Source organism: Hemiscyllium ocellatum, chromosome 25, assembly GCF_020745735.1.
Source record: "Hemiscyllium ocellatum isolate sHemOce1 chromosome 25, sHemOce1.pat.X.cur, whole genome shotgun sequence".
Taxonomy (NCBI): domain Eukaryota; kingdom Metazoa; phylum Chordata; class Chondrichthyes; order Orectolobiformes; family Hemiscylliidae; genus Hemiscyllium; species Hemiscyllium ocellatum.
In genome coordinates, this window is record NC_083425.1 from 33,068,074 (window position 1) to 33,082,002 (window position 13,929).

The 13,929-nt window shown below is 39.7% G+C and overlaps 1 protein-coding gene across 6 annotated transcripts; it reads right to left on the reverse strand.

Moving 5' to 3' along the window:
* Positions 1 to 5,549: 5,549 nt before the first annotated feature.
* Positions 5,550 to 13,719, reverse strand: LOC132827812 (programmed cell death 1 ligand 2-like). 6 transcript variants are annotated; one of them, XM_060844543.1, is made up of 7 exons: positions 13,657 to 13,719; positions 11,009 to 11,095; positions 10,594 to 10,917; positions 9,056 to 9,331; positions 8,410 to 8,547; positions 7,003 to 7,031; positions 5,550 to 6,920 (listed from the first exon to the last, which is right to left on the reverse strand). In XM_060844543.1, the coding sequence occupies exons 2-7, from the start codon at positions 11,073 to 11,075 to the stop codon at positions 6,891 to 6,893; spliced, it is 864 nt and encodes a 287-aa protein (XP_060700526.1). In that variant the 5' UTR covers positions 11,076 to 11,095; positions 13,657 to 13,719; the 3' UTR covers positions 5,550 to 6,890. The 6 variants fall into 6 exon arrangements, with proteins under 6 accessions (XP_060700526.1, XP_060700527.1, XP_060700525.1 ...); XM_060844544.1 differs by having other exon boundaries at positions 11,009 to 11,092; positions 13,657 to 13,675; XM_060844542.1 differs by lacking the exon at positions 13,657 to 13,719 and adding an exon at positions 12,663 to 13,047 and having other exon boundaries at positions 11,009 to 11,092.
* Between the last annotated feature and the right edge of the window lie 210 nt (positions 13,720 to 13,929).

Sequence of the window (13,929 nt, forward strand, 5' to 3'; positions counted from 1 at the left end):
AGCTACACATCATCCTGATTTGGAATTCTATCACTGTTTGTTCACTCTCTGGGTCAAAGACCTGGAACCACCCTTGTTAACATCGTTATTTGTGTCCCAACAGCCCAAATACTGCAGCAATTCTGCAAGGCAGATCAGAACCATCTCGTCAATGGCAATGGGGAATGGTTAATAAATGTTGGTCTTATCATCAGCACCCCAATTCCATGAAAGATCTTTAAAAAGGCATGATTTCAGGCCCATCGAGGTTGTAGGGAGTGCAGATGCTGGAAGTCAGAGTCAATAGATGTGGAGCTAAGAATTCAGAGCAGGTTAGATAGTATCCGAGGAGCAGAAAAGTCAATGTTTCAGGCCGAATCCCTTTATCAGGACTGGGGTCAGGGAGGGAGAGGGCGAGGGGAGTCCAGCAGTAAATAGAAGAATGAGAGTTGGGCTGGGGAAAGAGTTGGTGGGATGGTGTTAGGCGGATGCAGGTGGAGGGTTATTGTGATTATCAGTGGAAGAGCAGTGCTGATAGGTGAGTAGGAAAATGGACAGGATAGGTCAGTTCAGGGAGGCAGTTGGGGGGGAGGGATGGACATGGGATGAGGTTGGGGGATTTTAAAACTGGTGAATTCAATGTTCAGCGATTCAGTGACTTGGAGACAAGTAAGGATTATATTGAATATTGTATATTGATAATCACATTTGATCTTGCACCATCTTACCATGCATTGTTCATCAAAAGACCTTGCCATTCAGTGGAAGTCTTCCTTTGGGCAGTGCCATCTTTCAAAGCCTGCTACACACCTGCAGGAATGCTGCCATCTGGAACTTGTCCTGATTGTGTATTAGAAGTCATTAGAGAGGACAGAGAAGCGTTAACTGGTACCATACGTGTCAGACATGGACCTGGAGGTCCTCATGGATGGGGTGATGAGGAAGGAAGGTGTCGTTTTCTCAAAGACTGCAGATGAAGGCAAGACACTGCACTGTCCCAGCTGGTCGAAGTTCAGCACCTGGATCAGTGCCATCTCCAGGTTGATGAGAACTGGGCAATAGTGCAAGATGAAAGCCAATGATCTTCTCCATTCCCCCAGGCTAAGTGTAATATTCTGCTCCCTCACACGTAACTGGAACAAGGCCGCCACCTCTCATGAACTCTTATGCTCTGACTCACATTGTGTTGCATACAACACCTACCCTCACAAGTTCTCATTACCCACCCATTCTCACACCGCACAAACGCCACACTCCCTTGGAACACTTCACTTTCCCTACATGCACCAGCCCTAACAGCCATGCCACCCTCTTGATTCTTACATATTTGCGCCCTTTATGTCATGACAGGAGAAGACATCCCATAACAGGAATGAGAAATGTTGCACACATGGGGGAGAATGCTGGACACCCATGTCCTCACCTGCTGCAAGGAAAGAATTCTCAATCTAGCAGGAGAAAATAGGGACTGCTTTGTGAGCTTAACAAGTCCAGAAGGAAGTAAAACTTCCCATCCCAGTGCAAGGGTCACATTCACGATGCATTCCATATACAATAAATCAGTGACTGTAATGTCTTCTGCCTCTCATGTTTTATAGATGAATTGATCACTCCCCAGTGCCCAAACCCATCCTCTACAGAGGAGAGCTCCTCAACCTCTAGAATCGTAAGGGAAGCTTTGGAAGGGTCATCCATTGCTTACATGGCTCTCCTGGAGCAAGTAGTCAGCCAAACCCACCAAGACCCAACTCTAGTTTCCATGGCAAGTTTTCCTGATGGCCAGTCTGTGTGGTGAGTTTACTAAGAAAACACCTCATTGTGTTTGGGCTGTTAGCAAGCCATGGAAAATGCCAGTCAGGAACACGTTGCTCCCAGGCAAGGATCTTGCTATGCTGCTTATACTCAAAGATTCATAGAGATGTACAGCACGGAAACAGACACTCTGGTCCAACTCATCTATGCCAACCAGATATTCTAACTTAATCCAATCCCATTTGCCTACACTTGGCGCGTACCTATTCTTTTACCCATCCAGTTGCCTTTTAAATGTTGTAATTGTAACCAGCCTCCTCCACTTCCTCTGGCAGCTCATTCCATACACACAACACTCTCTGAGTGAAAAAGTTGCCCTTTAGATCCCTTTTATACCTTCCCTCTCTCACCCTAAACCTATGCCCTCTAGTTCTGTACTCCCCCACCCAGGGAAAAAGACCTTGGCTATTCACCCTATCACGCCCCACAGATTTTTAAAACCTCTATAAGGTCACCCCTCAGCCTCTGACACTCCAAGGAAAACAATCTCAGCCTATTCATCCTCTCTCTGTATCTCAAATCCTCTAACCCTGGCAACATCCTTGTAAAACTTTTCTGAACCTTTTCAAGTTTCTTTCCAATAGGAGAGAGACCAGAATTTCACGCAATATTCCAAAAATGGCCTAACTAATGTCCTGTACACGTGCAACGTGACCTCATATGCTCAGTGCTCTGACTAATGAAAGAAAGCATATCAAACCCCTTCTTCACTATCCTATCTACCTGTGACTCCATTTCCAAGGAACCACTCTATGGTCTCTTTGTTAGCAACACTCCCTAGGAACTGACCATTAAGTGTATAAGTCCTGCTCTGATTTGCCTTTTCAAAACGCAGCACCTCACATATATCTAAATTAAACTCGATCTGCCACTTCTCAGCCCATTGGCCCATTTGATCAAGATCCTGTTATACTCTGAGATAATCTTGTTCACTGTCCACTACACCTCAAATTTTTGTGTCATCTGCAAACTTGCTAACCATATATCTCCTATGTTCACATCCAAATCATTTATGTAAATGATGAAAAGCTGTGGACCCAATACCAATCCTTGTGGCACTCCACTGGTCACAAACCTCCAGTCTGAAAGGCAATCCTCCACCACCACCCTCTGTCTTCTACCTTCAAGCCAGTTCTGTATCCAAAAGGCTAGTTCTTCCTGTATTTCATGAGATCTCACCTTACTAACCAGTCTACCATGAAGAACTTTGTCAAACGCTTGACTGAAGTCCATATAAATCACATCTACTGCTCTGCCCTCATCAATCCTCTTTGTTAATTCATCAAAAAATTCAATCAAGTGCACGATTCATGATTTCACAAACACAAAGCCATGTTGACTATCCACAATCATTCCTTGCCTTTCTAAATACATGTAAATCCTGTACCTCAGGACTCCCTCCAACAATTTGCCCACCAGCAATGTCAGGCTCACTGGTCTATAGTTCCCTGGTTTTTCCTTACCACCTTTCTTAAATAGTGGCACCACATTACCCAATCTCCAGTCTTGCAGCACCTTACCAGTGACTATCAATGATACAGAGAGAGGATGAATAGGCTGAGGTTGTATCAATGATACAAATATCTCAGCAAGAGGCCCAGCAATCACTTCCCTACCTTCCCACGGAGTTCTAGGATACATCTGATCAGGTCCTGGGGATTTATTCACATTTATGCATTTAAAACACCTTCTCCTCTGTAATATGGACATTTTCCAAGATGTCACCATCTATTTCCCTGTTAAGTATACTCCCACTGCCTTTATTCTAAGAATTCACTCAAACTCTATTGTCTATACCTAACATATGCTTCCTTGTTTTTCCAAATCAAACTCTCAATTTCTGTAATCATCCAGCATTCCCTACCCCTAACAGCCTTTCCTTTCACCCTATCAGGAAAATACAGTCTCTGGATTCTCGTTAACTAATTTCTGAAGGTTTCCCATTTTCCAACCATTCTTTTACCTGCCTCCAATCAACTTTTGAAAGTTCTTGCCTAATACCATCAAAATTAGCCTTCCTCCAGTTTAGAGTTAAACTTTTATATCCTTTTCCATCACTATTTTAAAACGAATAGAATTATGGTCGCTGGCCCCAAAGTGCTCCCCCACTGACACCTCAGTCACCTGTTCTGCCTTATTTCCCAAGAGTAGGTCAAGTTTTTCACCTTCTCTAGTAGGTACATCCACATACGGAATCAGAAAATTTTCTTATACACACGTAACAAATTGCTATCCATCTAAACCTTTATCACTATTGCAGTCCCAGTCTATGTTTGGAAAGTTAAAATCCCATACCATAACCACCCTATTATTCTTAAAGATAACTAGGATCTCCTTATAACTTTGTTTCTCAATTTCCAGCTGACTATTTGGGGGTCTGGAATACAATCCCAATAAGGTGACCATCCCTTTCTTATTTCTCAGTTCCACCCAAATAACCTGCCTGGATATATTCCCAGGAATATCCTTCCAAACTACAGTCATAGTGCAATCCCTTATTGAAAACACCACTCTCCCTCCTCTCATGCCAGACCTTTCTATCCTTCCTATAGCATTTGTATAGCTGGAACATTAAGCTGCCAGTCCTGAACCACATCTATAATCACAATGGGAACCCAGTCCCATGTTACTAATCATGCCCTGAGTTCATTTGCCTTCCCTGTTATATGTCTTGCATTGAAATACCTTGTTCTCTGCTTTGCCCCTGCCTGCCCTGACTGTTTGATTAATCCTTTTTCCAACTGTATCAGTTTCAGATTTACCTCTTTCCTCAGTATCTCCCTGGGTACCAACCCCCACCTTACTAACTGAAATCCTCCCGAGCAGTTCCAGCAAATCTCCCTGCCAGTCTATTAGTTCCCCCAATTCAGGTGTAGTCTGTCCTTCTCGTACAGGTCACTTCTACCCTTCTGCCCTACACCATCCCCTTAGCCATGCATTCATTTGCTCTACCTCCTATTCCTACCCTCACTAATTCATAGCACTGGGAGTAATCTAGGTATTACTACCCTCGATGGCCTCCTTTTTAAATTCTTGCCTAACTTTCTATATTCTCCCTTCAGAATCTCATCCTTTTCCATTCCTATATCATTAGTTCCAATGACGTCCTACTGGGCCCTCTCCCCCTTGAGAAGATTCTGCACCCTCTCCAAGATATCCTTGATCTGAGCACCAGGGAGGCAACACACCATTCTTAATTTTCACAATTGGCTGCAGAAATAACTGTCTATGCTTCTGATTAGAGAGTCCCCTCTCACAAACAATCACTTGAAACCCGATGTACCCCTCATTACATTAGAGCCTGTCTTGATTACAGGAACTTGACTGTTTGTGGTACATTCTCCTGAGAGTCTTTCACCCCCGACATTTTCTAAAACAGCATACTTGTTTGAAATGAGGATAGCCACAGGAGACTCCTGCACTAATTGTCTACTCCTCCTACCTTTCCTGGAGTTAACCCATCTATCTGACTGTACATTTTTTTTCTCCCTCTCTATAACTGCCATCTATGACACCCTCAGCTCCTGTAAATTCTTTATTGCCTCTAACTGCTGCTCCATGCAATGTGATAGGATTCTCAACCAAAGACACTTCCTGCAGACATAACCATCAATAACATGGAAACTCTCACTAAACTCCTGCAACCAAACGGAAGAGCACATTACTCCACTAAAGGCCATCTTTACACCCTAACAATCCAGAGATCCAGAAAATACCACCATCTTATTGCTCTAAAAGAAATACTGTTTCAGGCTAACTTAATACTTGTGGCTTATATTTTTAAATTTTAATCAAGAGACAGAGCTCAATAAAACATATAATCAAGAAAATCACTGTGGTAGATTTATAGCAAGGCTACACATAAAAACTATGCACTTATCTGTTCCTGTGCTGTGAGCTCTCCCACACAGGTTCCTCCAAGGTCATCTGTGAATTCTGCGATTTGTCAATGTTTCCTAGATGCACTCTGATGTCCAGAGATACTTGAACTCAAACGGCAAAGGCAGTAACTGTGCAAATTCACTGCTGTGTCTGACGGTAGTATTGGGTTCTTTCTCTGGCCATGTGGTTGCTGCCTTTGTCTGTCTTAAAGGAAATGGTTGTGGCAAGATGATCTTGATGTAGAGATGACCATCTTCCCTGATCCTAGCACTCAATTCACCACATTGATTACAGCCTGATAAGATTTCACCTGTTCATTATTAAACTTCATGAGATCTACATTTTAAAAATATTTTCAGTTAGCATGAAACTAATCAATTAATACTTTACAAAATGTATTTATGTGTTATTCAGCTACATCAGATTTAGACTAAAGCTGTACATATATTCACTTCTGTCAAGTAATAGTTGGCAAAAGTAATGCAATATGTTGGAGAACAATATACATCAACCTGTTCTACATTAGATTGATTTAAAGTAATCAGTGTACAAACATAATGATCAGTGTTTACAATTCAGAAAATACTGAAATCTCAGTTTTCCAAATTAATTGCCTGCAGCTACAATTTCTCTTAACCTAGTTGAAAAATGCATTCAACAGTCAAAGCCATTCACAGTATTTCTGTGATCAAATCACAAATATATGTTTACAAATACATTTCTGTGATCAAACCATAAATATATATATACATCTGTATTTAAAAAAATGGAGCTGAAGATATTTTCTTTCAGCACACTGAAATTGATCCAATATTTGCATCAGCTGTCAAATAGCCATCTTCTTGATAAAAGGCAGCCCAGATTGAAAGCCAAGTACTTTAGCATGTAGCTTTTGTATACCAGTGCTGCGTTTGACCGATGGTGTTCACAGACAACTAATGTGAAGCATTGTTTCTTTACAGAGAAAAAAATTAGTGAAGAGTTCAGCTCCATCAGGTGTATTATCCAGGATGAGAACTGCATTCAAAACTGCTGCTTCCAGCTGATCATAATACAGGAAGGGACAGTTTGTGAAATAACTGATGAGGTTTACATTCATCTTCCATCATTCACATATGATAAGATGTGATTAATATTTCATATCACATTTTCTTAAAGTTGTCACCATCAGTAGACTTGTTGCAGGTAGAAATAAGAATTAGCCACCACAGCTACTATTAGACATCAGTCATCTCATCAATTGTAATCTGTTAAAAGAAGAAAATATCATTTATAAAAATTGTGATAGAAGACTATCAAAAATGTGCAGATATTTGTAAACACACTTACCATTGGATTTTGAGATTCTCTTCTAATTTCTGAAAGTAAAGTAATCCAACAATTAATACATTGTTTCTGGCATATAACATAAACTGCTGCAAACATTTGCAGTTCATTAATTCTTTTGGTTTCAAACTCAATCATAGAAAAGGCAGTAATCTCTGGATGATCATGATAATATTGTCTGGTATGAAAAATTCACAATTTACCAAATTAATATTTGTTTAATTTGCCCTGCTCCTTTATCTAATGATAAAAATAATTTTATAACTAAATGGATCCAAAATAATTGCAACCTATAAAGTTTCAGTCCTCTGACTTAACTAGGAGGCTACAGTATCATAATAACTGGCCAGCAATTTGGAAGTTATCCATTCTTTATCACAATGTGAGAATTTGATGTTAGATTTTGCTTTAAAGAGACTAGTATCAATATAGGTAATTGAGAGGCTTCAGTTATTTTTTTAGGTCTGAAGGGCCTGTACTGCACTGTAATGTTCTTTGTTCTATTATTCTAAATGCCCAATTTGGAAACTAATGGATTCCTGGGAAAGGAAGTTACAGTCCTATATGCAATTCAAGTAGCGCATCGATGTAGTTCACTCTGATTTCCCCTCTGAGTCAGCTTAGCAACCCAGTCATAGGTATTAAACTGCAATTAGCAAGGCTCAACAGCATCTCATAGCAACTCACTCTGGGGAATAAATGCCAGATTTTCCAGTGGCACACACAAGACATTTTTGTTTGAAAATGCTTACTTCCTTCTATTCTTTCCTTGCCCTAATCAAAACATCTCAAGTTTGAAATTTAGTCATCTTCGATATTCCAAGATACAAGTCACACATCTTTTTCTGTGATTTTCAATGAATAGAGCTCAACAGGTTGTTTTCCACAGTGGTCAGTTTGAGTCACCTAAACATGCTTGCATCTTAGAGTCTTCTTTGTGGGAGCTCAGGAGGAGTCAATGTGTGGCTTATTCATCATTTATATATTACCTATTCTTTCCTTCATCAAAGATTGTAACTCATTAGGCAACATTCAGAGTTGGAGTTACCTCTACATTTCAAACTATTCGGTAAAATTATTCAGCAAATATTTCCTCATCAGTGACATGAGGATATTTGCTTTCCAGTAATTCAGCCAAGTGCTTATGTAAATCATTCAGTATTAGCAAGGGAATTAGAAAGCTGGACAGAATTTAAAACTATTTAGAATGTTAGAGATTCCATTACTTCTTTTTTTTAGGCCTTGAATCATGAATAGTTGGTACGTAATGGGGTCAAAGTGTATTGGTTCCCTGATTATAAGCGTATTTGAAAGAAGGGATGATGAAAAGTGTTGAAAAAAAATAATTATGTCATACATTATATAATAATCATGAGTTTTGAAAGTAGCCAGAATCTAAAACCATCTTACTTGGATATGATCTTCTCTTAAATTGCAGAACAGCAACGATTACTAATGCAACAAAAAGCAGTGCCATAATCAGAAAGACAACTACATTTTTCCTTTCCTCTCCATTATTGTCAGTAAAGGGAAGGTTTTCATGACAGACTGCAACAGAAAACATGGGGAAGAATTAACTAATTAGTTAAATCCTCCATACTTCAGAACTTAAAAATTACTAAAATGAGACTAAAAGTTGAAGCTTTTCATCTTGTACCCATTAGAACTAGGATGCAATAAAAAGACCTGTAAAATGAGACTATGTTTTATATAGAATGAAAAGCCAGAGCTGATTGATAGGATCATAATTGCCCTGGAGACGCAGCATGAACAACTAATGGTCACTCTTAATTCTCAGATCAGCCACATAGATTCTGATTGGTCTGTGAACAACCCTACCCCCAATTATGACTTTGTTAATTAACAATGGCAAAGTTGACCTTTAAACAACACTGATGACAATGACTGCAATCATTTAAAAATAATGTTCCCACAAAATTTTCAGTTTAAAATAGTCAGGTATATTAAATATGACTCTTGAGAATAAATGAAACATATTAATTCTTTCTACGTCTACTTTTCAATCTCCTTTCAAGAATAAATGTGGTGAACTAACTTGAAATATTTTCCTGGTCTGCATATACACTGTCTTCCACATTCCATATGGCGCAAGTATAAACGCATTCTGACACTTCTGTTTCTGCTGTGAGTTGAAGAGTACTGGTGATTTTGTACAGTCCCTGTGGTGTTTCTTCACTACTAGTGTTAGCCTGGGATGTGAGGTTCTTTGTTCCATTGAAGAACCAGTGCATCTGAGCCTGTGGATATCCAATTGCTTCACAAATGATACTTCCTCTTCTTGATGATGAGACCATGGTCACGTTGTATGGAGCTAAAAATGATGATTGCATTATTATTAGTGGAATGAGATTTGCTTCATACTTCAGAGTTAGAAACTGAATTTAAGTTTTACCAGTTGTCAGAGTGAGATCTTCACTTGAAATTACTGAGGTTAGCCTTGGAATTCTCACCCAATGAGCATGATGTAGAGGAGCCAGCGTTGGACTGGGATGGACAAAGTTAAAAATCACACAACACCAGGTTATATCCAACAGGTTTATTTGGAAGCACTAGCTTTTGGAGTGCTGATTCTTCATGGGTAGCTACAGGGGCAGGATCATGGAATGCAAACAAATCTGTTAGACTGTAACCTGGAGTTGTGTGATTTTTAACTTTGTCCAACACTGGCTCCTCTACATCATGCTTATTGGGTGAGAATTCCAAGAGGAATAAACATGACCATTACGCCACTATCACCATTGGTTTAGCCAGCCATTTTCAGGCACAGTTTAGCAGCAAAATGATGTTGTTGAAAGGGTGATTATCATTCATTCCCGGGCTGAAGGGCTTATTTTATGAAGCAAGTTTAAACTGGATAAACCTAAGTCCATTGCTGTTTAGAAAAGTGAGAGGTGACCCTGTTGAAATTACTTTTGGTTAGGTTTGGGATATGTTGAATTTTTTGAAGTGTTTCTCACCATGAGACCTAATGGGTTTTCTTGTAGTACCTTAGTAAACTCATCTTATTCAATAGGTATCCTGCTTTTGTGGCATCACAAACATTTGTTTCCTGTCCCCACTGTAAAATACACTTTCCTGTCCTATGATGGGAAATTGCCTGAATTGAGCTAACATTACATTAACGGGGTTTAGGAGAGTGAGAGGTGATCTCATTGAAACATAGAAGATTCTGAAAGGACTTCACAAGATAGCTGTAGGGAGATTGTTTCTGCCAATCAGGGGACCTAAAACACAGAGATACAGTGTCAGAGAAACTAATTTAGGGTTGTCCCGAGGAGAAATTACTTTATTCACAGGGTTGTAAACTTTGTAAGACTTTCCCAAAGGGTAGTGGCTGCTTCACTGTTGAATACATTTAAGACTGACAGATTTTTGGGGAGCAAGCAGGGAAGCGGAGCTGCAGCCCAGGAACAAGCACCATTGTGCAGAATAGTGGAGCAGGCTTAATGCCTAAATCATTTATTCCTGCCCCAATTCACTTTTAACATGAGATCAAAACTGGAATAAGTTACAAAATACTTGCAACCAACTTTCTATAGTGAGAACTATTGGGAAAAGAATACAGTCACCTACCTTTTACCTTCAATTCAAATTGAGAAATTTTGTGACTAACTGATGTCAGCAAATTATATTGATATTTCCCACTATCAGACACCTGTGTGTTCTGGATCATCAGTAACATGTTTTGAGATCCTGGATGAAGTAATTTAATCCGACCTTGTACTTCATTGGCACCTTCTTTGAAGTTAAAAATTTCTACATTTCCATCTTTTTCCATTTTATAAAGTACAATCTCTGTCAATGTCCACTCCTTTTCTGAATTTGCTGTGCACTGTATTTTAGTGTCTTCATTAAATGTTCCTGTCACTGAAGACTCACAACTTAATTTCAAGAAACCTGAAAAACAATAATTTTGATTCACTCACATGCCTTCAGTGAGAATAAGTGTTCAATAGAGCTATATGTTGAAAATCATCTTAATACTTACTGTCTGCAAATGATGGGATGATGCAGAAGATGACAGGAAAGAGTCTTATTGTATGGTATGAAACCATTTCCAGACTCAGTTCACCTACTTAAAGATAAATCAGAAAACACATTATTCTAATCTAATCTGAATTCACTTTATTTATGCATCAGACTTTTGTCATCAATGCCATGCAGCACTAACAACAAATCCATCAGGTATATTTTCTTTGCTAGATATGTTTTGATTGTTTTTAATTATTATATATTAGTGTAAAACATACACACGTTTTGTGGCGGATGGCTAACCACTCTCACAGCGAGGATTCTGGGATGTATGACCAAGCAAACAGTATAGCAATTATACCAAGGCTGCAATCTTGACAGGCTGGGCTGTGTTTGATTGGATTACAGATCTTCATATGTGCTAAGTGACATTTTAAGTCCACAGTGGGTGTCTTGTTTCCAGGACCAACTCCCACCCCTTTAGTAGTCCCTGTATAATAGATTTGGCCTTAGATTGGGCAGGGACTTGACAAGGCTGCAGTAGTGACTCAGAGCTTGGGGTTGTTCTATTCTGGACCTGAGGATGGTCTGATCCTGGATTGGATATCCTGCCTCCATATCCTGTGCTGGGATGTCCAAATCCAAATAACCATCAATCATTGTGCAAGCCTTGACATGTAGACTCCAAATTTGATGATTCCCACAGCCAATGCTGTAGTATCAGTGAAGGATAATGAAAATCCTGAGTCCATCACAACTGAACTGATAATGCAATTCTGGTGAAATCGGGGATTAAACTCAAAGTTGCCCTGCTCTCTACTGTTCATCTATTGACAGAATAAAGATTCGTGAGCAATCAGGAAGGACTTGTTGAGACGTCCTAAAGCATTTGTAGTTTAATCTTAAATTGAACAACCTTTCCATATTTCCAAGTTGTTACATTGCTGCCTGATCTTAATAGTTTTTCACCCGGGACATCTCCGGTGTCTGGGTGATATGTGCCAATGATAGAGGTTTGGGTTTTGCAAACGTCTGCAAGAAATGACCAAATCCTGCTGGACAAAGTCAGTTTCTGGAATTATGACAGAATTGTAGCAGACTGGAAGGATTAACTCCGTCTCTCTCTCTCTCTCTCTCCAGATACCGCCAGACTCGCTGAGTTTCTCTAGCCTCCTCTGTGTTTGGTTTCAGAGGTTTGGTGCACACTGCTCACAGTGAGAATGAAGTGCATCAAGAATCTCTTACTTTTTCCACTACGAAGCAATCAGTCGCATTGCAGATTACATAATCCTCACTATGGGGGGACCCAAAGGACAAAAAAACTACATTTAAAGGTGTTCCCATTGTTTGTAGCTGCCCGTTTTCCCAGACAGGATCTGCAGTGAAATTCCGAATTGTTTTGATTTTTTTCGTAAATTCGTTTTTCTTTCGTAAACACCGTAAGAATTGCGACAATTGAATTTAGGATTCTTAAAAAAAGAAATCCGTTTCTATTTCTGTTTTGTTTCAATTATTTCTTTTAAACCAATCCTTCTATCTCTACTCAGTTTCTGCAATTACATCCACATTTCACACAACTTCACATCAACAAAAAAAACTCCATAGTTTCCGAATGCCAGACTGTACATTTGCTGCAAACTTTGCTGCTGTGGAGATCCTACCAGCCTCACCGTACCGAAGTTCGAGCTGATCCAAGGAAAATCACCATTTATAATGGGACGCGTGGCAAATTCTGTATGATCCAGGAGTATCGGCGCAAAAACAACTACGTTCCGGCCTCTATGTTGTCTTGTGTAAGTGTGTAGTCTCCTGCTGTCTGTCTGAAATTGGGAAAGAACACAGATGCCTTCTCCTCTTTGACTTTGGCCCGTGAAAACACTTTCAGTTTCGAACTGAAGAGGCGAGTTGACATTTTGCCAAGTTTCGATCAGGTAGACAAATGGAATGTGTACCAACGGGAATCGGACTTTCCCTCAGCAACACCAAACCAACCTGCAACTTGAAGGGAGGTGGAAAGAAGGAACAGGATAGACCATTGCTTCCAGTGTGGGTGTTGATAAGATAATCTCCTGTATTAAATTATGCACTATAGTTCTCACGTCTTTCTTTTAATATTTCAGGGTGACTCAACCTTCCTGCAGAACGCTAGATGGAGTATAAACCCCATTTCTCCAAACCGGGAGATGAAATAACGCTCATCCATAGGCAGGGGAGAAGAGCTCAATCTAGAATTTGTTGTCGCTCCTGCTCCAGAGAGGCGCACTAACATCCCTGATCTAGTTAAACATTTTTAAACGGCAATTGTAGCTTTTCCCCTGAAGTTAATTTATTATTCTCCTTCTATTGATATTGCTACTTAAAGAAAAAAAAATGAGTATATTTTTATGTTCATGGAATTTCACCTCAAGCTCACGCCAGAATTGGAGGTTGTAAATTATATCTGTTCTACTAAATGCATCTGTTTTTACCAAAGGAGTAGATATTATCTCAGGTCATTGCTATTCAGAAGGTAGTTTAAACACGAGTTTAAACACGAGTTTAAAATTGACCAGAAGAAGGCATTAGAAAGGTTGGTTGCAAATTCATGTTGACAAAACATGAGGAATAGACAATATGCACTCAGGAACTGAAGGAGTTAAAGCTGGAGATTGAAGGGGCACTGACCTTAATTCTCCCATCCCTCCGGTACGGGGCTTAAAGCCTGAGCCTCTGGCCAGAGATAACAACATATCCAACACAGAGAGTAGGCAATACTGCTGATAAGCACAAAACTTCCGAAAGACGTTTGGAAAAGTGTTGTACAACAACCGTGTGAACAAAGTAGACTTGTGAAATAAAAGGCACAAATTCAATATCAACTTTAAAAAAAAGTCAAGTGACAGAAAACTGTGTAGTAATGAGCAGTTGCTGCTGATCTGAGGGAAGTTGGTGTTAGGA